This window comes from Mixophyes fleayi, chromosome 10 (assembly GCF_038048845.1).
Source record: "Mixophyes fleayi isolate aMixFle1 chromosome 10, aMixFle1.hap1, whole genome shotgun sequence".
Taxonomy (NCBI): Eukaryota; Metazoa; Chordata; class Amphibia; order Anura; family Limnodynastidae; genus Mixophyes; species Mixophyes fleayi.
Genome location: NC_134411.1, coordinates 70,631,089 through 70,659,024, shown reverse-complemented (window position 1 = coordinate 70,659,024; position 27,936 = coordinate 70,631,089). Strand labels below are relative to the sequence as shown.

The window sequence follows — 27,936 nt, the reverse complement described above, 5'->3', positions numbered from 1 at the left end:
TTTGTGAACTCTTTTCTGAATTCCTGCATACATGTGACCAGAGCTTCTTCATACAAATAGATAGAGAACCAAAAAATTCAAATAACAAACAAAAGCATACATGTTCTCATTAATTTATTGATGAAAATGATCCAACAATTTTTTTTTGTCAGAAAAAGTATATGAACCTGATTTCAGTAACTGTGTGACCCCCTGAGCAGTAATGGCTTCAATCAAAACTTCATGACAATTGTTGATGCCACGGCCCCAGGGCCGGCGCTACCATTAGGCAGCTGTCTAGGGTGCCAGCCTCTGGGGGGCAGCATTGGGGTCGGGGACCCAATAATGATTGCGGGCGGTGCGATCGCCCAGGGTAGATCACCCGCCCGCAAAAATGCGGTGCTGAATTTGAGAATCTGCCCCTCGCCTGCCTCCTGGCTTCTAGCAGCGTCGTGACGAGAAGAGACCCCAGCAGATCCTTTGAAGTTACCCTGTGATCTCTCAGAATATCATGCCTTGCTCTTGGAGTGATATTTGCTGGATGACCACTCCTGGGGAGAGTTAACAATGGTGTGGTATTTTCTCCATTTGTACACTATGGGCCTGAGTCATTAAGGAAAGTAAGGGAGAAAAAAAGAGTAACTCTTTTCTGGGACAAACCATGTTACAATGCAAGGGTTGCAAATTAGTGCATTATTTTGCACATAAGTTAAATATTGGCTGTTTTTTCATCTAGCACACAAATACTTGTTAGCTTTATTTTTACACTGAAATTTAAAGTTCATCTTGGACATTCCCTATCCTAACTATAAATCTGTCCCCATATTTTAAATTTACCTCTCCCTCCAATGCAGCATGGTTTTGCTTAGGTGCAAAGTTACTCCTTTTTTATGCTTTGCTCTCCTTAATGACTCAGGCCCTATGTGCCTGACAGTGGATTGGTGAAGCCTAAAGTTTTTAGAAATCATTTTGCAAACTTTTCCAGCCTAATGAGCATTGACAACTCTTTTTCTGAGGTCCTCAAAAATCTCCTTTGATCAAGGCATGGCATGTGTTCACCAACCTGTGTGGTGAAGACCAGTCTTTGGTGGTGTTTTTTTTTAACTAGGGCAGGGCCACCCAAACTCACATCTGATTGTCATTTCATTGATTGATGCTCCTGACTCTAATTAACTGAATTGATAGTCCTAGAGGTTCACATACTTTTTCCAACAAAGAGATTTAATGTTGGATCATTTTTATCAGTAAATGAAGGAATACGTATATTAGTTTGTGTGTTATTTTATTTAGTAGGTTCTCTTTATTTTTATGACTTAGATTAAATTCTGAACACATTTATACAGAAATTCAGAAAATTCTAAAGGGTTCACAAACTTTCTAGCACTACTGTGACTGTATCAAATGGGCCCCTCTTGAGCAACGCAGGGATTCAGGGAATAAAGTTCTCATACCAACTGCCTTTAATTTCATGCAGCTTACCAGCTTTTTGAACAGTAGTACGACATACGCTGTATCTCAAAGATAAATCTGAAAAAAGAACCTATAATCTCCTACTACACCATACCCACTAGCATTTTTACTAGCGTTTGGGTGCGTTGCTCTTTCCCAAATGCATCTCAGTCCATTTATGTATTTACCAAACTTGAAATGCGTTGGGGAAGTCTACAGTGACCTCCAATTGCCTTAAAACACTTGCAAAATCTCTAATAGCAAACACATTGCAAATGTTTGTGCTTGACATACGGGACCACATGCGGTTTTTCTTACATTTTTAGCTAAAAAACATGGCAGTAGGTTCGACCTTATCAGTTTGACCTGATTATCTCATTTCATAATACATTGATCATGATCACATCCCTTTAACCATGTTATACAGCAATTCGCTACCAATGCACTAATTTAAACAATCCATGGTTTTGAACCATAACCAGACAATGGATAACCCCTTTAAAACATGCAGCTGAAATCTAAAATGGTAAAAAAGAACATAATCTGACTTGTACCATTTTTGATATTTTTCGATTTTCAAAGGTGTATTGGTTGAAAATAATAAAAAGAGAGAGGTGTTTGTCTGGCTTATAATTATATTAGATTGTTGCATGCTATACTTAGGCCTCACTGGCTGGCCATGAGGCTCGGAGCATTCGTATGTAACTATGTATCCTGTTTATTCCATGTTATTGTATTTTATGCAAAATCTCTTTACAATGTTCTGCCTTGTTTTGTGATATGGTCTATTCTTCTGCTGTAACAAATAAAAAAGTAAAAAAAAGAGAGATGTTGCTTACTCTTATTGTAAGGAAAAACATTATCCAAATGTAAAACTCTTGTTCAGCTACATACTCCATAAGAATAGTTGGGCATGATACTATAATTCAACAGCTGGAGATCCGGATTATATACACTGCACACATCATTGAGCAGTGGAAGATACATACATGTGTCGTTATAGAAAATAATTGTTCCACAGTACAATAATGTACACTTTTTGCTATGCATTCAGTTGTTTTCATCATTTATATTACATAAACTATAGATAAAAAAAACAATTTTAGAGCCTGTCTCTCAGTATTGGGTTTTAACAAACTTTATAATCAAATCACGCCATTCACTGTTAGCTACGGTTTCAAACGAAGAGCAAGTTTATATTAGTTTTAGAGCTGTAAAAAGAACAAAACAATGACGTTGATTAAACGTGAGCATTGGATATGTCGTTAAAATAACAATTAAACAAAAGTATTTTCAAAATTCCATATCCCCAGTGTTACACAGAATTACTCACCTTCTAGACGAAAATGTTCATCTCCAATATCTTTACAGATATCACCTGTCGGGTCCTGCCAAAACAAGAAATTATATAACATATTAAAAAAAAACTTTTACAATGCTTAAAAAAGACCAACAAAGTAGTAATTCAGCAACTGCTGCCATTATTGTAGCCATATTTCAGCACAGATTAATTTAATATTGATAGTCAATTTAATATTATCAACAGTGTTCTCCCCAGCACCTATTTCCCGGGTGCTCTGCCCAACTGGTTTTACTTGCCACCTGGCTTTTGGAGCCCAACACAGTCCTATTATAATAGAATAAACCACTGTCTCTCCTATTAGAGCAGGCACTATGTGAGCACTACAGCCAGCAGTGTGTGTTAGACCACTGACCACCAGTCTGACCAGTCCTGGCAGGTGTGGGCAATAACCTCCAACATTTTTCATTACTGACTGCAAAGTATTACAACTGCCCCACCCGGCTACTTCTGAATGCCACCCAGCTGGCAAAATGTTCTGGGGAGAACACTGATCAATATAATATATTTTTAGTAATAATAAGTTTCAGGTCAATATACAATGCACTAGTGAATGAGAAGAAAGAACACCCTGTAAATTCCGGAAAAGTGTAAAGGCTTATGTAATAACATGGTGTAACGAGCAAACATGTGTTCAGTAATGCGTAGCAACTAGGCATTTGCTTGCATCATGTAGCTGACAGTACCACTAGACTGGTGATAGGTGATTGGTTATCCTGAGCTGAAGTACATATGTGCTAATAAAGATAATCTACAAATTAAGAATTCAACAAATCAACAAGTGTTCGCCCCAGAAAATGTTGACAGCCGGGTGGCTTTAAGTAGTAGCCGGGTGGGTGCCGTGTAATAATTTGCAATAATATTAAAAAATGTTGGAGGTTATTACCCACACCTACCAGGACTGGTCAGACTGGTGGTCAGTGGTCTAACACACACTGCTGGCTGTAGTGCTCACATAGTGCCTATTAAAACAGGAGCAACACTGGTTTATCCTATTATAATAGGATTCTTGGGGTCCAAGAGCCGGGTGGCAAGTAAAAACAGTCCTAGGTGCTGGGGAGAACACTGAACGATTTGATGAAGATGTTGCAAATAATTTCATACACTATGCGTAAAATGGCAACTCAATATGCCATTCATATTAAAATGAAACACATATTCCTATACAGAAGATAATAATACATCCTATAGAAAATCTAGCCTGTGACTTTTTTTGAAAGTCAATGTAGAGTTTCTAGGAATTGTGCTCATCTTACAAGAGAGCTGACAGGCTACATCTGTCTAAAACCATCTCCTGAAAGACACAACAATCTAAGTATATGCTCTCCAAATACTGTTGCAGTAAGTCCACTCAAGCGATGCATTCTGGGTAAAAGGAACTTAACATGGGAAAAGTTAAAACACTTGGCCATAGTCCTTAAAAAGTGTCTATAAGGGTACACCCAGACGGACTTTTTTTGGATTATATTCTCAAGTGCTTTAAAGCTTCAGATATGCTTGGAAAATGTCCCTACCTTTACATGAACTGAATTCTAAAAAAAAAACCTGTCATAAACACCTATGTGCGTGTTTTTCTAACATGCCCAGTAAAGGCTTGGAAAAAAGTACTCTAATTTTCCAAGCTTCTGGACACGGTGTGAGGGGGTGGAATCGCTTACAGGATTTTTTTATTTATTTTTTACAAAAGAAGAAAATATCCATCTGGATGTTCTCTTAGGAGAGAGGTTAAGGGCTAGAATTACTAAACTGCGGGTTTGAAAAAGTGAAGATGTTGCCTATAGCAACCAATCAGATTCTAGTTATCATTTAGTTAGTACATTCTACAAGATGACATCTAGAATTTGATTGGTTGCTATAGGCAACATCTCCACTTTTCCAAACCCGCAGTTTAGTAAATATACCCCTAAATGTTTACATTAAGATATAGCCACTAAAATCAAATCTGAGATTTAGCAAGGACCACTGTGTTGACCGTGAATTCGAATTTATTTATATTTCTTCCAGTAATCCCTTACGATGTGTCTTTAGAAAGAACGAGACATCAGCAAGTGGAAGTTAATTATTATTTATCATTTGTGCTTGGGAACCAGACAAAAAAAGAACATTTTGGTAGCACTACCACTGGAGTAAATAATCAATTGAAGTAGTTTATCCCATCCATTACAAATATGACTATAAAAATGCTGAAGCATTGACAGCTACCCAAAAAGATAACAAATAATAAAACAACAACAACTCAACTGTAAAATTTACCATATTAAAAAGTATAATTTGTAGAATGTGACCATTTATATGGGGTTTGTTTTCAATAAACTATTAATCATTGTAGTAATTTTTGTACAAGTACACAATATTCTAACAGTCTTGTTAAAATAAAAATATTATGTTTACATTGCTAGAAGTAACATAATTAAAAGAAAATGTATTAGTCCTGGTCCTGTATAGGTCCTGCTTAAGATTCACAGATACAGGGACTTGATAGACATAGTGGGTAATGCACTGTGTACTGAATGTGGTGCTTAAATTACTATTAAGTTGACACATAATAAAAAATTGAGTTTCAGAATTAACAGTCATAAAATTGTACATAGTGTAGGAGTGCTAATTACCATGTGCAGTTTAAGGAATGGGAGTCTATTAGGTATTAGTTTAATCGCCACTAGTTTGTTGTGGTGTGTACAGCAAATTGTGCAACCGACATTGTGTTGCTAAATCATACTTGCCAACTCTCCCGGAATGTCCGGGAGACTCCTGAAAATCGGGGTCAGGCTCAAGGACTCCCGGGAGAGCAGGCAAATCTCCCGCATCTCGCTACAGCCGTCCCAAAACTATGCAAATCGCGGTGATTCGCAACACTTTGCCGCCCCCCCCCCCGACAAAACGGCATTTCCTTTGCGGGGGCAAAATGCCGTGTTTGGCCACGCCCCTCCCGTCCTCCAGTCACGCCCCTCTCCCGGAAAGAACTTGCCCAAAGTAGGCAAGTTTGTGCTAAATATACACTTTTATATGTAAAACTGTTAGAAAATAAATTGTCATTTTTCAGGTTTTTAAGGAAATAGTATATCCGATTCTCTTCTCTTTAATGTGACTTGTCACCTAGATTATTATTATAAATTATTTACATAAAGCCAATCATATTACCCAGTGCTGTGCAGAGAATATGTCATTGCTCATATCAGTCTCTGGAGCTTACAGTCCAATTTCCCTAGAGCACACACACATGTAAATATGTACTAGTGTAAATTTTGTCAAAAGCTAAATAACCTACTAGTATGTGTTTGGCGTGTGGGAGTAAACAGGAGAACCCAGAAGAAACCTATACAAACACAGGAGAACTTACAAATTCTACACAGATGGGGCATTAGTCGGAAACAAATTCATGGCCCCAGAGCTGTGAGGAAACAATGCTAACCACTGTGCCACAATGCTTTCCCATTGCCAAATTTATTCTATGAATAAATTATAAGTGAGAGAATAATAAATTATCCTATAATTATAACCAGGTACCAGTTGATGTTTAGTGGTTCTATTAGCAGTTTTGTAATGTTTTATAGGTAGCTATAAATAAAGAAACACTGCACCTATTATATTAACCCGACATGACTTTACAGCCCATGTAAACTTTAAAGAATCTATGTATACCTTCAAACTTTGCCTGCGGGTGGGGGGGGGGGGGGGTTGGGGAGTGTTCTGTTCACTGCTGCTCTGAATGGCAGAGCAATGGGTGCTGGCAATGAAAGGGTTTGAAGGGGAGGGGAGACCGGGGCAGCCTCGCGCATCAAAGGCACTAGACACACCCTGGGGTAGCCACTCCCCCCATTGTGACAAGGCCACACCTCCTGTCCCGATGTCGCCTACCTAAATGTTGGGTGCATGGCCTATGTAAGATGTTCATTGTGAAACAGGTGTAAATTATGCACATGGGATAGATTTTAAAAAAGGCATGTTACCTACAAAAAACATGCAACCCCAAGCACAACAAATCCATTAAGGGGAGCTTGCGTGCGTATTATACCACTGAAAACCATTGCTATCACATCAATTTACCTGCATTTACAGCAGACGTCCGGGAGAGGGGTGTGACTAGAGGGCGGGGCACCTTGAATCGCATCATTTTAGCAAGGGAATTGCGGGATGCGGGAGAAATGCCCGCACTCCCAGGAGTCTGGGAGACGGACCCGAATTTCAGGAGTCTCCCGGACTTTCTGGGAGAGTTGGCAAGTATGATTTACAGGTGTGTGGAATGTACACCAAGGTGCTCGAGTGTACAAGCTCTAAAGCTGTACCATAATTACATATCAACTAAAAATAAAGTTTTACTGCCTATATTCAGGGTCAGAACCTAATAACAACACCTCTAACAGGGTGAGTGCCACACCAAGCAAAATTCTCCTGTGTAGCCAAGGTAATTTCAAGAAAACTACCCTAAATGGGATCTTTCAAACATGGAAAAAAGGAAATAATTTTTATCCATATAACCAGTTTAGCACAGACTTGCCAACTCTCCCGCATTTTGCGGGAGACTCCCGCATTTTGCGAGAGTCTCCCGGGCTCCCGGGCGAGTGTGGCAATCCCCCGCATCTGGATAATTCTGCCCACTTCCTAGTGAAGTGGGCAGAATTAAGTCCCAAACGCCGCGATTCCCGGTGAATCGCGGCGTTTGGCCCCGCCCCCCGCTGTCAAATGACGCATTTTGCGTCATCACGTCATGGGGGCAGGTCCAAAATGACGTCACTTGGAGCCCCGCCCCCCCCCGTCACGCCCACCTCCTCTGCAGGCTCCCGGATTTCACCAACAGAAAGTTGGTAAGTATGGTTTAGCATAAACCTGGTTTCTATTACATTGCCAAGTTATTGCAAAAATGCTGTGCTTCTCTGTTTAACCCCTCTGTGTTTAGGAAGAGGTGTTCTGCCGATTGCTATATTAACCAGGCAACAGTCCTGTACTCAAGTGCCTCTTAATACATACATCAACATACAATTTAATGGTAATTAAAAAATACATAGAATCTAAAGCATGTTAACTGCCTTGAGACTAAAGCAGCTTGCCTATATTCTGTTCTGGCACTGCAGTCTTCAAGCCCAGACTCATAACACACTTCCTGACTCTAAAAGAATTTCTTAATTGGTTTAGAAGGTGTGGGGGAGGAAGGCTGAAACCAGCAGATGTATAATCTAATGGAGGCTAACTATAATAAGGTTCAGGCTTTTTTTCCCTTTAGCTTAAATTGTATTAAAATAAAATTATTGTAAACATATCTATTAGAGTGAGTCAGCTCCGCTTTAATCAAGTTTTTTAATGTTCAGTACCAGTAAGTTTCATAGTGTGGACCATGGACTTCTATCAGTGTTGTACAAAACACATATAGAGATTGCCACATATATATTATGCATACTTGCCAACTCTCCCAGAATGTCCGGGAGACTCCCGCAATTCGGGTAGGTCTCCCGAACTCCCGGGAGAGCAGGCAAGTATCCTGCATACTGCAACTTGCTTCTCAAAATGACACGATTTGCGGTGAATCGCGTCATTTTGGCCCCGCCACCGCAACAAAATGCCGGTTTTGACGCAGGAGCAGGGCCATAATGACCGAGCCACACCCCGTCCCTCCCGTCCTCCAACCACGCCCCCTGCCCGGGATCCACCTGAATTAAATTTTCAAAGGTTGGCAAGTATGATATTATATGAATAAATTATGGTATGCAAGACCATAAGGGGCTCTGTCCCCTTCTGATGCCCAAGAAAGTACTTGTACATTGCCACTTTCCTCACACTGCTAGTCACCACGTTCAATTCTGCAGTAAGCAGCCGGTGACCTGGGTGATGGCAGATATTCTGGTATTGGATTGGGAGGTAAGAACCTCATGTCTGCGCCCCCTAGGAGAGGTCCGCCTCAGACAAGGGAGCAGCGGGCCTGCAGGCCTTGTGGCACTTGCAATACAATTTACATTTACATAAAATTTACATAACATTCTGCCTCACAACACTGCAGTCAAGAGTTCGATTCCCAACCAGTGTAGGTTAATTGGCTGCAATTAAAATGACCCTAGTCTCTCTCGGTCTGTGTGTGTATCCTCATTTATTTATATAGCGCCACTGATTCCGCAGTCTATGTTAGGGACTTTAGACTGTAAGCTCCAATGAGTTCTCTGTACAGCGCTGCTGAATTAGTGGCGTTATATAAATAGCTGATGATGATGATGATACCACTAATCTTACTACAGGTTTTAGGCAATGGTAAATATGACTGTTACAACGTCAGGGCATTTTAATGTATAAACATGCGAGTTACACAGCTGCATTGTTGCAATGCAATTAGTTGACATACATGGTGCATGTGTACATAGTAAAATGAATGCAGCATGTGTGTGCACTAGTTAGTTAAGCCATGCAACATATGTAACCTGGCAGATCTGTTTATCCCATGCATTATACCTTTCCGCAAGCAGGATGAGGTCCTGCTCAATAAAAATGGAACAAATGCCAATGTTATAAAATGGTCATAGAAATCAGAGTTAGGAAGGCTACTATGTTATCCAGAAAGGGTGGTAGACTCACAATAGTGCTGTCTGAAGTCAGAGTCTGACAAGGTACCCGACCGTTGAAAAATGTATCAAAATTTATAGTCACAACATTTTTTTGGACAACTTGGAAAAAAGTGCTTAGAATGGGCAAACAGGTCAGAATTACATAATATATGCAGCATATAGAATAGATATTTAGCTATAATACACAAATAGGGTTAAAATGTTTTTTTGGTTTTTTTTTGCTGAAAACCATAGTAAGTAAGAGGCATATAGGAAAACAGACACCTTGCTGAGGGAGCTCTACATCTGAATGGTTAGCATGAGCACCAAGGCTCTAAATTATTAAGCAAAATAAATGGTTCCTAAACCCTTGTACTTTATTTACATACTTTAAATGTTAGCACTGTCTACAAACACTCAATTGCCACAAAGTAGGTCAAACACCAGCCCTAGAAAAACATCACATGCTCCTTTTGTCAACATGAGGCTTGAAGAAAACCAGAGGCGACGCATAAAGCAAATTTGTAAGTAATTACATTGTATTTAAAGCTCCTGTGAGGATCAATCCAAAGACCCATCATCACCCTCTGCATTGCCCAGTTCCATTTTTCAGTCAGACTGCACGGTGCAGCCCCTGGTAAACGGCATTCTGGGTAGGGTGTATTTTTATACTTCTCCATCTTACTTGAGTAATCAAAAGACAAAAGTTGAAATAACATATAAGTGGGAAAATAGTAACTGTAAATTAACCTTAAGCTGCATAAACTCGATTCTGTTAGACTCTTTACGTACGTCAGTCAGAGTCAATAAAAATTGAAGCAAGCAAGGTGATAAATGAACATGCATTGTTGTTCTAATTATAAATGACCAGCAGCTAAGTTGATCTTCCCAAAGCCCCACTAGTAGTGGTTTAATTTTTAACATCTCTCCAACTGAGCGCTCCCTCTCATTGACAGCTCCCTAGAGCAGCAGGGCTGAAGTCAAATGATCGCAGAGAAAGTAGAAGTACATTATACCAAAGTGGGTATACATATATAATTCTAGATGTGGTTTTACCCATCTTCTGCCTAGTAGGCAGCTTTGGTCAGGTGTGATGGTCACAGTGAGAATCCCTGATAGGCCACTGTATGGGTTTGGTTGCAGTGCACTGCACATATTAGATGCAGTATGCGGCAGCGATGGGCTGATGTGGTGAGAAAACAATTGCAATTTGCCTCCGGTCTGGTCAACGTCAGCAGTGTGATTCAAAGCGGTATCCAACTAGTCCCAGTTCAACTCAGAAGCTATATAAATAATGGAGGACGTGTAGCAGGCAGTGATGGACTGAGTTTATTGAACAGGACCGGTCACCCAGCCAGCCAGAGGTGAAGTGAGGACTGAGTGAACTGGACAGAGCTACAGAGGCAGTTGGATTTTTATCACTACAGTGCACGGCCTCTCTCACTAATAACACACAAGGTGTTGCATTGCCTAGGCACAAACACTCAATACTAACTATCAAGCCAGGACTGGCAAATGCCATAAAGACTGGTAGACATAGGGCCGGGCCCTACTGACACTGATTGACTTTTATTCAGATTCACTGCTGTCGGCACTAGCAGCTGTTGGCTTCAAAATAATAGCATATACCAGTGGATCCCAAACTTTTTCAGTTCAAGGCACCCTTAGGGTCTCCATAATTTTTTAAAGGCACCCCTAAGCCAAACTAATTACCAAGTAGTCCCCAACCTTGCTTACCACTGGCCCTGGCCGAGGCACCCCTGTGAGATTGCCAAGGCACCCCAGGGAGCCTAGGCGCACAGTTTGGGAACCACTGGCATATACATTTGTTACATGTTGCACTGCACCAGCAATGGCCCATCAGTAACAATATTTTGCATGGAGTCCACCAGCAAGGCATGCATAGTCGATCAAGGATCTTACTAAAGCTTCTCCAATATATTATATTTTCACTTATACCAATACAAATACTGGAACAGGCCATGGTTTTACAAGCGGAGAACTGCTTTAGTTATTAATAAAATGTTATAAGTTATAGAAAGATGTTACGCACTACATGCCTACAAATCTAAAAGGAAAAAAAAGTATTTCCCTTCGTTTAATGAAACAGTCTTGAAGATAAAAGTCTGTTGTGTTTAGTAACCAATTAGTAATCTGTAACTAATTAAATTCTTCAACACTGATCATCTGCCCAGGATTGATTTCTTTTCAAACATCTGCAGCAATCACATTAAAAAGTCAGGTGTGAAATCTCTATGTTCGTTAATCTGCACAGCCTTAGCCATTAAAATCAACATTAAAGGACCACAGACCCCTTAAAATCTCAAGTGATTGTGAAAATAATTCAATGGGAACTCATAACACAACACTTCAATGGGTTTGCTCAGAAAGCCAGCTTTTGTTTTTCCTCCCTTTCAGCCAAATAAAGTGACTCCTAAGGATTTTATTTGTAACAGGATTGCTTTTATCCACCATTGGAAGTCTTAACACAAAATCTGATTAGAATACTCATTTAGCTGGTGTAAAAATACAAGTGCCTTGCAGAGGCTGCGTGTAGAAGCAGGCTGTCTGCATCAATATTATGTTCAAAATAAATAACTAACTAACCTATTTTTAAAATATTTATAAAATATGTACATTTCAAATGCTTGCTAAACTGTATACACTTAATATTATAGATACGTTTAGATCATGTTTACTATTCGAAAATAACTGAGAAATACCCATGAGCCAAAATGATTTAGACTGATGTTAGCGATGGGAAGACTGATCCAGATCACCAATTAAGTTTTTGCATGCTATGAGAACTTTCCAGCTGCGATAAAACATGATAGAAAATGTGGAATGGCACCTTTAAAGACAATAAATATATTCTATCCCCTTCTTCAATTCCTCCCTCCTGTTCTACATTCCTTTGTCCTCCCACTCTTCCTATCCCATCCTACTCCACACTGGCATCTGTGTTTGTAATCAGCAGGGCAGCAGTTAGCCAGGCAGATGAAAGAAAGAATTGTCTTAGGCTTCCAATCTTGCTGGATAGGCTACTCCACTGATCAAAGGAAGAAGGCACTTCTGTTTGCTTTGTGTTTCCCTTAATAAAGCCCCATTAAGTGATTACCACACATCTTATCAACACAACTTCAATTCAGCATCTGCACAAAGAACTTTTCACAGTTTTTATGTTGTCCTTAAATGTCTGCAAACTACACCTCGCTTATCATCCATATGATGTCAAATGAATAATATGATTTACCATTTTTTCTATCGTTGACACACACATGATCAATCAGCAGAGTAGTGATCTGAAATATAAAATGAAAAAGAAAACTACTACTGCCCTACTTAAAGACATTTGGAATAGCTAAAAAGGCAAGCGTATTGCAAGTCAGTTAACAGTCTTTACCTTCCACATATGTAACCATCTTGCGAACTTTGACAGCGAAATCTCCGGGAGGGGGCGTGGCCAAGCAAATCATTTATTGCTTAAATTCATACTTGCCTACTTTTGTATCTGGAAGAGGGGCGTGTCTAGAGGTCGGGAGGGGGCGGGGCGCGACCAAACGCATCATTTTGGCCCCGCCCCCACGACAAAGATGCCGTTTTGTCACAGGTGGCGGAGCCAAAATGTTGCTATTCGCCGCGAATCCCATCATTTTAGCCCCGCAATTGCGGGATGCGGGAGACTTGCCAGCTCTCCCGGGAGTCCGTGAGGCCGACTCGAATTTCGGGAGTTATTCCGGGAGAGTTGGCAGGTATGCTTAAATTATTATGAGCGTGAAAGGACATTGAGGCTAATATTACATATGGCACTTTTATGCGTTTGTTTTCTATCTGGCAAAGTGGACCTAGGACTGCTCTTCTCTGCCAAAGTGCAGCTGGAAGGCACAAGATGTGTGCCATTCAACGTACAGGACAAGATCTGGGGGTGAATGTATCAAGCTGAGAGTTTTCCGGCGGGTTTGAAAAGTGGAGATGTTGCCTATAGCAACCAATCAGATTCTAGCTATCATTTTGTAGAATGTACTAAATAAATGATAACTAAAATCTGATTGGTTTTTCAAACCCACCAGAAAACTCTCAGCTTGATACATTTACCCCCTGATCTCTGCCAGCTTAGAGCTGCTGTAAGAATCAAGATGTTTAGTGCAATGGCAATTGTGATACACAGAAACGGAACTAGCGAGCTGTGGTCCCCGGTACAGGGAGGAGGGAACCGGGGCCCCTGACCCTCTGCATTAGCCATGCACCCATTATCTCCATCCCGCACCAATGGTAGTTCCGCCGCTGGTGATACACCCCACCGGACACCAAGCATGGCAAAAAGGCAGTCTTCATTTTGCGAAAAAAACACTTATAGGGAGTTTTTAGTTTTAAAAATGTTATTTATGTGAATGGAGAGGCATTTAAAGAGTGTCTAAAGAGCATATCTAAATGATTAAAATGCTTCACAGACACTTTAAAAATATGCGTATTTGGATAAGCAGGGCCTATTTAGAACTTTTTATCATCTTCTCGCAGTGAATGCTGGGCGTGATGTCACACCCAGCATTCACTGCAACCACAGCACGGAAGAGGGCAGAAGAGACTCAGCGGCGCGGAAAAAAGAAGTGTATCGGACTTAAGGTAAGTTAAGGGGGCTCATATATATATATATATATTTTTTTTACACACACACACTATATATATATATATATATATATATAAAAAAAATTTTTTTAGGGGCCCGGTACACTGCATTGCCTGGGGGCCCATAAAGTTGTTAAGGTGGCCCTGCTAAAACCCCCCCAGAGCTGCTCAAACCATGGCCACAGAAGCGTTGGACCTCTTCCCTTTTGGGGTCCACAAATTGAAACAGTCCCACCAAAATAGGGACTGTCAGGTAATAGAACATTGCAGCTACCATGTATTTATAACTGAATCCATAACACTTCCCCACATAAACCATGATGATAATAAACACTCAGAAAAAAAAATCTGAAACAGTTACATTTTTAGCTATTTCATTGGGTTTGAAAGCACATATTTGCTTTTTCCCCCTGCGACATCTGAGTGAGGTAGGTTGCTTTTAAACTGACCTGCAGCTAATTAGATTAGGAAAGTGTTAAGAATGCATCAGCTATCCGAGCCATCTGCAATAAAATCGGCAAAAAAATATATGAATTAAAACAATGTTCATACAGCTTATAATTTATAGAGGTACCGATGAGCAATAAGAACCACAGCATTAAAAGTGTTTTGCCTATGGAAACGATGAAAAAAACACAGACATGAAATAAAAACTTTTAATCATATCAGAGGTTACATTAGTCACTTAAAACAATTATCTCCATGCTGCATAATAAATACAAATAAGACAAAACAAATTAATAAAAAAAACAAAGGGGGAAAAAAGAGCTGATGACATATTGATAAAGCACTAATCTCTAAATCTGGGTGTCAGTAACGGGGACATGGTATGAAGATTTAACTCCGCATACCAGCAATCCACAAACACAACGACAGATCTTATTGATCCAAGGCCAACAATTACTGGCCTCCGTCCCAGAGAACATTTTAGTATGAGACTCTGGACGGCTATCAAGACTGTGTGTTCACTGTCCAACTTGTGTGAGGCCACTCTTACTGTGGCAGGTGTGTGTCTGTGACACAGCTAGTAGCTCCGCACTGTGATTGACAGTCAAGATATTTCCCCTCTAGCAGATGTAGTCTTGTGCAAACAGTGAGCATCATATGGTGTACATAGGAGGTGGAAAGGGCTTTTGTATGATATCTTATAGTGTCATCTCCCTAGCCTAACCAAAGTTTTACAATCTCCATAGTACTTTGCTCCTGTTATTCATCCGTAAGGATTCACAAGGAACACAAGATTTAGAAAATTCCCAACACTGTGCTAGTTGAGATGAAAAGTCCTTACATTTTAAACCCAGAATGATAGCAAGTATGGGTGGGCTGCACTTTTAATCTTTCTATGACACTTGTAGAGGACTCTGTGGTTTGGAATGTGAGTGGGTAGACTTGTGTATACTGGGGGCACAAACATTGGCAGGACATCAAGTGTTTGTTACCCAAGTTCCCCGTTCCATCTTCTAGTTGCGAGACCATATAGATCATACTTGCCTACTCTCCCGGAATTCCCGGGAGGCTCCCGAATTTCGGGGAGTCCTCACGGACTCCCGGAAGAGTAGGCAAAGCTCCCGCATTTGCCGAAATTCATGGCAGTGAATGGATGGGGCAGGGCTTAATCGTGCCATTAAGCTCCGCCCCCTCCATTCAATGCTGTAAATTTCGGCTTTTAATAGTGGTGACGCGACAATGTCACCAAGCCCTCCTCCTACCCCATGGCACATGTCTTCTCCCACCCAGTTGGCATGTATATATAGATACACGTGCACATCTGTCTTCCCTTTGAGTATTATGAATGCATACAGTAATACAGCAGATATGCTTTGCATTTTATTTTTTAAAAAAAATGCATAATTAGCATTGACTTTTGAAAACAGTTTTTTTTTTTTTTTTTTTAAGGTGTCTAAAGCGATGTGGCACATGTAAAGTGTATGAAAATCTTGCCGAAAATAATTTCCATGCACTTTTTTTTATGTATTTACACTACTTTTGTAGTGTTAAGATGAAGCTGTCATGCAGCTTTGGAAAATCCAACATTAATAGTACAGCCGGAGTGTGCACACATGCGGTTCTCCATTTACATTCCATTTAAATTCTCTACACTTTGAAAGGAGACCCATGTTTACAAGTAGTCTTCTACTTGACAGAGATCAATGATAACTACCCATGGCCAGCCATCAGTTTCCACTACGAAATTCTCACCGGAATATAAAACAGCCCACAGGCACATACAATTAAAAACTAACTAGATGCACTTATATACAAACATAACATACTTGAGAAAAACAACAACAATATTGTGGCTCTGTCCCCGCTTTTATTTTATGCTAAATTGCCTAAAGCATTATTTAAATTAGCTGTTGGTGTGGGCTGCCATGTGGGCTGAAGTGCCTGCTATAGACTTAAGAAGCCTTCTCCTAATAATATATAGGCTGGGTATTATGGTATAGATTTTAGGATAGGCAGCAGGGATTATTGATTTTATGTCAAAGAAGCTGCAAGCAACTTGTAGAGCAATTATTTGTGACTCATTAGCGAACAACAAAAAACATATTAAATAATGACAAGCTGGGTACACACTACAGAATTTTCGACCAACTTTTTATGCTGATCGATTTTACATGCGATCGATGGTCCGATCGCTTGGTCCTTGGACTGCATACACACTAGCCTTGTTGTAAATGATAAAGGGATAGCGGCCGTCCCGTTAGCGACTTTTTACAGCCATGTTGTCGTGAGCAATAATTCTAATTTCGTACACACTAAAGCATCATCGGTCGGAAGTTTATACCCACTACACAACAGAAACGAGATTGGAACGAAAATATTTAACTGGACGACCAACCAAATGAGGCGACAATCGTCCATTTGGTCAGACTTTCGACCATCGTGTCACTACACACACTGACCCGACTTTTGAACGAGCGGTCGTATGTCGGCTGGTTGAACCGATTATTGGACAAATACCCTGTAGTGTGTACCTAGCTTAAGCTTTTGGATATAAATCATACTTGCCAATTTTGGAGAACACCCCTCCGGAAGATCTCCAAAGTTGGCCGTTTCTTGGGGGCGTGGCCACGCTAATCATGTCATTAAGCCCAGTTCCCTGCTATGCAATACCAATTTTGGCCTATTATAGCAGGGGGCGGGGCCAGGATGATGTGATTAGCCCCGCCTCTACCCACTTCACCAACAAAGCGGGCAGGATTAGGGAGGTTGCTCTGCTCTCCCGGGAGTCCGGTAGAGCTCCCAAAAATTCATAAGTCTCCCAGACATTTCAGGAGAGTAGGCAACTATGATATAAATAGAAGGTCAATTTGAAATTGAAAGTTCAAAACACAAGTGCTGCATTAAAACATGACACGTGGAACTTGTACCGGCTACAAATGCCAACATTTAAATAAGGTACATAAGAGCACACTTTGTGATCAGCAGCACAAGGTGGAGTCTGACTGATCCGTTCTACTAATTAACGGAGCTGCATAGGTGACTTCAAAAACTAAAAACTGTTTATACGAGTTTGTGTCTGGAACATTGCAGATGACTAATACCACGCATTTAACTCAGGCCAACTATAAACTTTCTCTAGAAATATTCAAATAAATGGAACATAGCTTCAAGATCATAACGAGCTGCCACCAGAGAAGACAGTAATGTCATGCACTTTATAGGCTGTTTAATGTAATCTCTGATCCTCTAGGAAAACGTGTCCTTAAGGCCTCATACACAAAGGCTTTAATTTTAAGCATTTTATATGCATTCTTCCAGCCTACTAAATGCATTTTGATGCTAACAGTCCAAGAAATAAATGTAAGCTAACGGACCTGTACACGTACAGTTTGTTATAAACGTTTGTTTCGCTTTGCTTCAATGTCAACATTATCTCCAGCATTCAGAAGCAATAACATTCGGTACAATACAATGGAGTTTTATGGAAAGTTTAGTAAGTATATAGTGGACTGTGCAGCAAGGCAGACTGACAGAAGTTCAAAATGAAAGCGTAAAATGTTCTTTTCCTCACTGCGTAAGTGAGGCGGAACAGGGGAGGATAGGGGCAGGCTGGTGTAGCCCGAGGACAGTGACGGCGTGTTGGCGCTCCTTACTGGTCATGTAGAGCATGAAGCAGGAGCATAAACGCCTCTTAGGAGGTAGATCTGCTGCGCCTGCTTCCCCCCCTGATGCAGGATCAATGCTGCTGCTGATTATCAGTGATGATGATCATAAGCAAAGACCATGCAACTGCTGTCAAAAAAATAAAAAAAAATAATAATCATTAAAAAATGGCGAGGCATTGGTATGCTAATGCTTGTAGTACTACTACAAGCGCCAGCATGCCCAAACACTTAAAGGCGACCTGGGTATGATGGGACTTGTAGTGCACCACAGACAAAAATAAAAATTAAAGAGCCAGATTCATTAAGGATCTTAACTGAAGAGGATCCTTATTTCAGTCTCCTGGACAAAACCATGTTACAATGCAAGGGGTGCAAATTAGTATTCTGTTTTGCACATAAGTTAAATACTGACTGTTTTTTCATGTAGCACACAAATACTTGATAGCTTATTTGTACACTGAAATTTAAGTTGATATGTGTGTGCTACATGAAAAAACAGTCAGTATTTAACTTATGTGCAAAACAGAATACTAATTTGCACCCCTTGCATTGTAACATGGTTTTGTCCAGGAGACTGAAATAAGGATCCTCTTCAGTTAAGATCCTTAATGAATCAGGCCCCAAGTCTTTATTTTACTTAATTACCCCATGTCCTTAGACTATTGTCATAGTGGTGTATCCATATTACTATTGCGTTCCACATATTATCATAATTAACAAAATATGTGCAATACAGTGGCTTCTTCACGGCATATGTAAAAACGAACCTTAAGCAATACCCAGGCATTGTAGCAGATCAGCTGCATGTCTATAATGAGCAGATTACAGACTCTACTAATCACTGGTAGATGTACATTTTCACTCATTCTAAGTCATCTAAGTGAGAATCTACCCAAGCATATGTATGTATGGTTGCGTTAGGCGCGTGAACTTTCCATCAGGTTTGCTGCACACATTCACTATAAAGCACCAGATTTGACAGTGTTTTGAGGCCTGTGAATAGGTCTGATTACTGAATTCTGGTCATAATTCGCCAGTTAGGCTGGGTACACACTACAGAAATGTTCTCTCTGTGTGATATCTATAATGATTTTACCAATGACTGATAAAAATAAAAGTCTAGATCAGCATACCGATTCATGTGTACACTCTATACCTGTTTCATAAGATTTACCTTCAGATCTGTGCTCTCCATCATTATCATCTAATTATATAGCGCCACTAATTCAGCAGCGCTGTACAGAGAACTCATTCACATCACTACCTGCCCCATTGGAGCTTACAATCTAAATCCCCTAACATACACACAAACAGACCGAGAAGACTAAGGGCAATTTAATAGCAGCCAATTAACCTATCAGTATGTTTTTGGAGTGTTTGAGGAAACCGGAGCACCCGGAGGAAACCCACGCAAACACGGGGAGAACATACAAACTCCTCACAGATAAGGCCATGGTCGGGAATCGAACTCATAACCCGAGTACAATGAGGCAGAAGTGCTAACCACTAAGCAACCATGCTGCTCTTCATCTGTCATAACTATCGGCTGAAAAGATCATGGGGTAAATTTATCAAGTTGCGAGTTTGAAACAGTAGAGATGTTGCCTAAAGCAACCAATCAGATTCTAGCTATCATTTCTTTAGTACATTCAACACAATGACAGCTAGAATCTCATTGGTACCAATATCTCCAGTTTCTCAAACCCGCAGCTTGATAAATTTACCCCCATGACTGTGTAAACTGTATTGAGATCCTGATTGTGGGTGCATACACACTGCAGAAATGGAACAACATCATTCCATTGCTGAACGAGATTTTCAGTTCAGTTTGAAAATCTCGGTCAACGATTATCATTCATCATTCCAGGGTGCACACTACAATGATATCTGGCTAATTAGTCGTTTATAGTCTGATTGGGCCGATAATCGGTTGAAAACACACAATAGTGTGTCGCCAGTCTTATTTCTTGTTTAGATATTGGCTATTCTCCTGACTGCAAAAACTTTTGTTGTCCCTTCTGGTTTTAACCTCAGCTTGAGCTAGGTACACATTACACGGTCTTCGTCCAATAATCGGCGCAATCAGCCGACATACAACCGCTCATTCAAAAGTCGGGTCAGTGTGTGTAGTGGCACGATGGTCGAAAGTCTGTCCAAATGGACGATTGTCGCTTTATTTGGTTGGTCGTACCGTTTAATATTTTCGTTCCAATCTCGTTTCCGCTGTGTAGTGTGTATAAACTTCCGACCGATCCACAACAGTGAGTACGAAATTAGTCATTGCTCACGACAACATGGCTGTAAAAAGTCGCTAAAGGGACGTCCGCTCTTCCCTTTATCGTCCTAAACAAGGCAAGTGTGTATGCAGTCCATGGACAGAGCGATCGGACCATCGATCGCATGTAAAATTGCTCCGCATAAAAAGTTGGTGGAAATTTCTGTAGTGTGTACCCAGCTTTACATAACATGTCTTTGATCCAATAGCCTCAGTTAACCTTATACTGTCTATCTGGTTCTATAGGGAACAGGAGCTTTCCTACTTAATGTTTCACTTAAATATAATTGTAAAGCCACATACCATATTATCATTTAAACATACATGAGCTGTGCATGATCATGTATTTTGTCTTCCCCAACAGGTAATATGTCACTGAGCCTAATGCTCATTTAACAGCCCAAAATAATTTTCAAAACCTGGGTAAAACTTTTCTCAGGGAAGTCATGCGCTGTTTGCCCTGGGCCCGTTGAAAAACAAAGCTCATATATATATATATATATATATATATATATATATATATATATATATATATATATATATATATATATATATATATTGTTTTGTGACTATTCCTAAACTGCACATTTTAAAGTTAAAAAAGGAAAAAAGGAAATAATTAAATACGAAACATTAAAAAAATAAAAGTAAAAAAAATAAAAATGAGAATGCATCATTTTAATAATAAAGCATTTTTTCCTGTTGGAACCCCCCCTGCTACCGGCATCCTAAGAAGGCGTTAGCAATCAGAGGACAGCAGAGGTACTAGTGCCTTTACCAGCTGGGAGATATGGTGATTGGGGAGAAACTAAAATCCTACAAAAAATTCCCTTTTCCGCAAGATTTAGGGCTTATCTCACTTTAATAAATAGACCCCTAAGTTTATTGTCTAAATATGAATACTAGTTCTTCAGTTTATCAGTCAAATATGTTTTCTCGCAGTTTTCTTTATCCTAAAGCAGCACCATGACATTACCACCTCAATATAAATGTAGATATAAAGCTAAAAATATAATTTACTTTTTAGTATTTAATTATGACTAAATCTTGGACTAAATCCTTTGTTTCAGGTAACATGTTACTCCTGATTTTATAATGAAAGTTCATTTCACCCTTAGATGAATAAAAGCTCCATTTCAGTACAATGTCTAGTGTGAAACGGAACAGCTGGAGAAAAGCTGAGAAGCAACTTTTTGCAATAAAGTGAGGGAGGAAGTGGGAACCTGGGTGTTCTCTCTGTGTCACATTCCACACAGACTCCAGGGACCCAGCAAGAAGGCCTATTTCCCTCATATTAAATCCAGATTTCCTCACAATCAACTTAATAGGATTTGCAAAACACTACAAGCAATTTATTGCAAGGTCCTTTGAAAACAAAATACATTCGGCGTTCTCCGACCATCACTAATTTCTAGAGAGAAATCCCAGTTTATGATTAGTTAGGTTTTTGGGCCGGAAAATGTCCCAGTTCCCTCCACATAGGGGGTAACTCAAATAGCCGTGAAGTGTGACGCTGTTTGACAGAAATATCCGATCATTTTTCCTCGCGCCCCATAGAGATGGCAGGAAAAATTAGCGAAGATTGCTGCTGTAGTATCAGAAAAACTGCGCAGCCGCGTCATTTTGAGGAACGTTGCGGCTTATTGAATCTGCCCCACAGAAGAGAGGAAAAAGTGTGAATGTACTATTCTGTAAATGTGGCGTCTCAAGACGTTCAACGTGGTCTGCTGGATCTGACTGAATGGCTGTTGCACCTGTTCACTCAGGTGACACTCTTTTTTCCACAGTTCCATCCTCTGAAATGTTTTATGCAACATTTATATTTCATTATTTTAGTAACAGAGCTGGCAATTCTCCATTCACTTAACTGCAAATAGTGTTTAAAATGATGCACAGTTGCAATGATACACAGGTACAGTGAGATATATGTATATATATATATATATATATATATATATATATATATATCTATCATGTGAGTGTGGCTCACAAGCCAGCCCTTGCTAGATGTAAACCCCTATACCTGGGAGGTGAGTGCATCTGATTTTAACTGCATTTTAATGGTGTTTAAAGCATGTAGGTCATTGTAGGAGCTGCATATAATGAGGTGCCGTTAACGCTGGGATGCAGGCTGAAATGTTTTGATCAAAATATGAACTAATACTTCATGTTTTCGTTTGTCTTGATACACACAGATATGCAGTGTTAAGGATTAGCTCTGACAACTGTCTTTTTTTTGTATACATATATGGGCATTTATATTGAAATGCAGCTGGTACCATATACAATCTGGGATATTTATGCTGCAAATTGTACACACTGATGCATTGATTGACTTAGTTAATTAGTTTAATTTGCTATTGGAAGTGTTATTAAATAAGCCTGACAGTGTTTGAGCAAAGTCCACCCAGACAAACATTACATCTGTTGCTGCAGATCAAATCACCAACCCAAGTGCACAATGTTTTTTTTTTTTCCTCCTAATATATTAATAAAAAGGCACATTCCACAGTGGCCAAGCGAGTGCACATGGCTAAGAAACCAGAGATGTCATACAGACAGGAAATGTGCCTTTCTTTGAACTTCTCCTACTGAAGAGGCCTGGGGCAGTGAATTGAGAACAGCTGTGCTTGCAGTCCTGTTCAGTTCACTGCACAAGTCATGGCCTCTTGAAATGTCCTTCCCCTCCTGATCCTCATCACCTCTGATGAAACACAATTCCGTGTGAATTGTGGCAGGTGAGGAAGTCCTGCAGAGCCAGTCTGTCTGTCTATATTAGGAAGGCCGGCATAGCTATACACAACTTGCTGATTTATGGTAATATGGTTTAGTGATAATGCATGTAAAACTTACAGTTATTTCCCCATGTTCTTTGTATAATGGTCTCAAGTATTGGTAAGATGCTCTGCCAAAGTCTAGGCTCCTACAAACACTCAGACCTGTTTTCCATGCTTCTCCTATTTCAACGAAAATATCACAAGTAATGAAAATAAATAAATATTTTAATGTTTTCAAAACACATTACTGCATCCAGGGGAGCAGAAACATTATTATGCTTGGATTTTTATGTTAGGAATCGGCAACAATCACAAAGTGACTATTAATTTTGAGGCAACTCACAGGTTGTAATCCAGAGCTGAAAATAACAAAACAATACAAGAACCCAAGAAGTATACACACTGGAAAGTGCAATATAAACAAAATACTTTTTCGTGGCAGGTTTTCTAGGCTGAAAATAGCTTTACTTGGCTTAAAGCAGCTTTAGTGAACGGTTACTGAAATGATAAATAATTGCAAGAGACCTCCCACATGTGTGGTGATATATATATATATATATATTACATATACACTCACACTGATAAATAAACCTAAATAAATAATAAACAGTAGAGCTATACAGATGACTGTGTTCTTGCTTACATTCATACATGGACATGTTCACAAACCATGGCAGATGGACACGGCCAGACAGATATCAAACTGCACAATGTCAGTATTACAGTAATGTTAAATTTGATTTGGTCAATTACCCCAAAGAGGCATCATTAACTTGTAACTCAGGAAAGTGGTTCTCGGAAATTTGCTGTAAGATATGACCTGCCATCTCTTGCAGAAATGAAGGTTTGTCCTCATGACTGTGAGGCCTAATAAACCTATGCTTTTATATAATAAATACGGGGCATGGAATATATATATTCCAGAGTGGACATGGGTGAAATATATCTGTAAAAATATGCTATTAGGCAAGTACAGTAGAAAATGTGAGAAACTGCTTTAAAATAAGCTAAGGCCAGGGACTTAGTTAGTTTATATTCCATCTAGTATACATCATTCTGTTTGCAACACTTTACAGCAATCATCTTTAGTATCAATTTTACAAACTACTCTCATTTGTGGCAAGAATGATATCCAAATATGATCACACTGAAAAACATATTGATGATCAAATATGTACATGTATAGTAAACAGATTACAAATTTATACACAAATCAGTAAGAATTTGATTTTATTTAAAAAGAACATCCATTTTTTGTTATTCATATCATATACTGCATTGATACAACTATGACTTGGAATTCATGTTATTATCATCATCATCACCATTTATTTATATAGCGCCACCGATTCCTCAGCGCTGTACAGAGAACTCATTCACATCAGTCCCTACCCCATTGGAGCTTACAGTCTAAATTCCCTAACATACACACACAGAAAGACAGACCGAGAGAGACTAGGATCAATTTGTTGATAGCAGCCAATTAGTATGCAACCTACTAGTATGTTTTTGGAGTGTGGGAGGAAACTGGAGCACCCGGAGGAAACCCACGCAAACACGAGGAGAACATACAAACTCCACACAGATAAGGCCATGGTCAGGAATTGAACTCATGACCTCAGCGCTGTGACACAGAAGTGCTAACCACTTAGCCACCGTACTGCCCATATTAATATTAATTTTTATGCTGCCTTATGGTCTAAAAAAACACCTATTAATGCTGTTTTTAGCACATTTACTGGCATGAAAAAGTACCTAGACAACTCCATGATGCTCTATTTGATCCATAATGTAGCAAAATATGAATAACAAGGATTTTAATATAATATTATCATCATCTGGGAATACAAAATTTAAAATAATGAATAGAGTTCTCCTTTCATTTGCATACAATACAAAAAACAATTAACTGATTATGTTTTGATTTAAAATAATAATTAAACAGATATTAATTAAAGCAGCATCCTTCTGCATTGTCAATTATATGTCTGGGACTCGTGCCACAAGCCGGAAAAAATGAAAGGCAAAAATCCTACATAATTAAATTCTTTGTTGAACTGCCAATGGAAAAATATGACAATTTTAGTGTATTACAATAGCGGCATTGATGCAGCTAAAAAAGAGGTAGGTGTTCAAAAAAAGACACCTCCTTGCAAGGATAAAAAAAAAATATTTTTGTGAAGTATCTTGGCAACAAATTCTATTGTATATTGTACTGTATTGCATTGTAGGATATAAGTTCACTATAAAGACTAATGCAAAAAAATATTTAAGTTGTAATAGCAATAAAACAACAGCTGAGCAAGCAGCACATTTTAGGCATCATGGTGCCTGACTGCTGGGGGTAAATTTATTTAGCTGCGGTTTTGAAAAAGTAGAGATGTTGCCTATAGCAACCAATCAGATTCTAGTTGTCATTTATTTAGTACATTCTACATAATGACAGCTAGACTCCGATTGGCTGCTATAGATCAACATCTCCACTTTTTCAAACCCGCAGCTTGATAAATTTACCCTGTAGAGTTTGGCATTTTTGTAGAGTACACGTGGGCAGGCTCCATTGAAACACAAAGCACTCAAAAGGATCACCTGTAGAACTTATCTCTAGGGGTCAGAAGCCACCTTTGGTCTTTCCTCCAGTGGTTACAGGTCTTTTTTCGGGTTGCACCTACATTATGAAATTCCCTCCCTCGCACCACAAGACTTACCTCTAGTCTTAAAACCTTCAAGCGTTCTCTGAAAACCCACCTCTTTTGACAAGCTTATAATATTCCTCTACCACCCTCTTAATCTCCCTAGGTTACTCTATTACCACCCTCTACACAGCTAACACAAGACAACAACCCTCTGACCAACATTGCTGTGTGACTGATCATACAGCCCACTAAATACTTTGAAACCTTTGCATTCTAACTGGACAAATATTCAACATGATGTAGCACTTATCCTATTAATCAAACCATTTTCACATAGATTGTAAGGCTCTCTTACCTCTCTGTATGTATGTATTACCCAGTATTGTTTTATTACTGTTTGTTCTCAATTGTAAAGAGCTACGGAATCTGGTGGCGCTATATAAATAAATGTTGTTGCATACTGGTAGGTTAATTGGCTGCTACCAAAATTGACCCTAGTCTCTCCCTGTCTGTCTCCCTCTCTGTCTGTCTGTGTGTGAGTGTGTGTCTATATTAGGGAATTTAGATTGTAAGTTCCAATTGTGCAGGGATGGATGTGAATGAGTTCTCTGTACAGCACTGCGGAATTAGTGGCGCTATATAAATAAATGATGATGATGATGGTTTTGATGTCCAACCTTCAAGATAAAGTATGCATACAGCCTAAACACCAAAACACTCCATTATTGGACATTGAGGTATTCCCACCGAGTGACACTATGACAAGATAATTAAGGACTCATTCCTACTTCTTTGCATTTGTAATGTGTGCCCCCTTGAGTGTACAAGGGCCTTATTTTACCCATGTCAATTTTAGACATACAATACACTAACAAGTTTAGGGATAATACAATATAAAAATAGTGACACAAAATTTATTATTGGGTACCACTTGCCAGCGGCTGTAAAATTAATTCTTGAATACAAGCAGAGTTTTCAGCGTGCCAGTCTCATTTTGTGTGTGACGGGCAATTTCAGCTTATGTGACAATCGTGTGACACACCCAGTCTACTGCCTGATGAGCCAGGGCTTTCAAGAACATAGCAACACCAGGAATGTAGGAAGGAAAGAACGGAAAAAGGAAAACGTAGGCAAGGAAAATAATATTCCACGCACACACGCACAACAAAATAAATACTGGAACGAAAGCAGTATATGAAGTGAGGTGGAGTGTTTTATTCAGACAGAGCACTTTCATTGATCACAGCATTTTGTGTGACTTTCTGTCACTTTTGTCTAAGGAGGATGTATGCACAGTATACCTATAGTAGCCTATTTCCGTGTCTCATTCTAGGCATATCTAGTAGACAACCATATCAGTGGGCAAAGGTGCTTAGTGGTACATTTTATGCAACTTACTCAAACTGAAAAATAAAGTAGTTAAATGATCAGTTAATGTCACATATTTAACCTCCCGGTGAGCAGCACACTCAGAGACAGCATGATGTTGCCCTCTAACCTTTAAAAGGACCACACATTACCCTATATCTCCGTAATACGTTAAAACAATACATTTATTCAAAGATGATGACACCTATCCGCAATAACAAATCAGCATGTATTTTATTGTAAGATCAGCGAGCTATACACCAAACAAATCTGCCACTAAAACAGGAAGGAGCTGGGGGCCGCAGGTGAGGGCTCGAAGGGTCACTTATCGCTCATCACTGTCTTAAACTCATCAACTATAACAGTGTGTTTTTGTAAAAATGTACGTGTGTCAAGAAACCCCCAAACTTTCAAATATAAGGATACTGGAGGTCACATAAGAATTACTTGATGCAACTCATGCAGAAGTCTGTTGTGGGGCACACACACCTGTCCCCATTTTTTAAGACCAACTGCAAAATTTAAAACTCTTCTTTTTCTGCAAGTTGGACGCAATTGTTACAACTATTATTATTCTCTGGGTCATTAAGGAGAGTAAAGCAAAAAAAAGGAGTAACTTTGCACCTTGGCAAAAACACGTTGCATTGGAAAGGGAGGTACATTTACAATGCAGGGACAGATTTATAGTTAGGTTAGGGCATGTCCTAGATCAACTTTAAATTTCAGTGTTAAAATAAAGCTATCAAGTATTTCTGTGCTACATGACAAAAAAAAGCCAGTATGTTCTTTATGTGCAAAAAGAGAAACTTTTTATTTTTTGTACCCCT

At 39.5% G+C, this 27,936-nt stretch overlaps 1 protein-coding gene across 2 annotated transcripts in view; it reads right to left on the bottom strand.

Moving 5' to 3' along the window:
- The window catches only part of NKD1 (NKD inhibitor of Wnt signaling pathway 1), a 73,005-nt gene that overhangs the window by 23,445 nt on the left and 21,624 nt on the right, over window positions 1-27,936 (bottom strand). For both annotated transcript variants that reach the window (XM_075188857.1, XM_075188858.1), the window contains exon 4: window positions 2,762-2,816. In XM_075188857.1, the coding sequence (XP_075044958.1) occupies window positions 2,762-2,816 (55 nt within the window). The remainder of the gene's footprint in view (window positions 1-2,761; window positions 2,817-27,936) is intronic.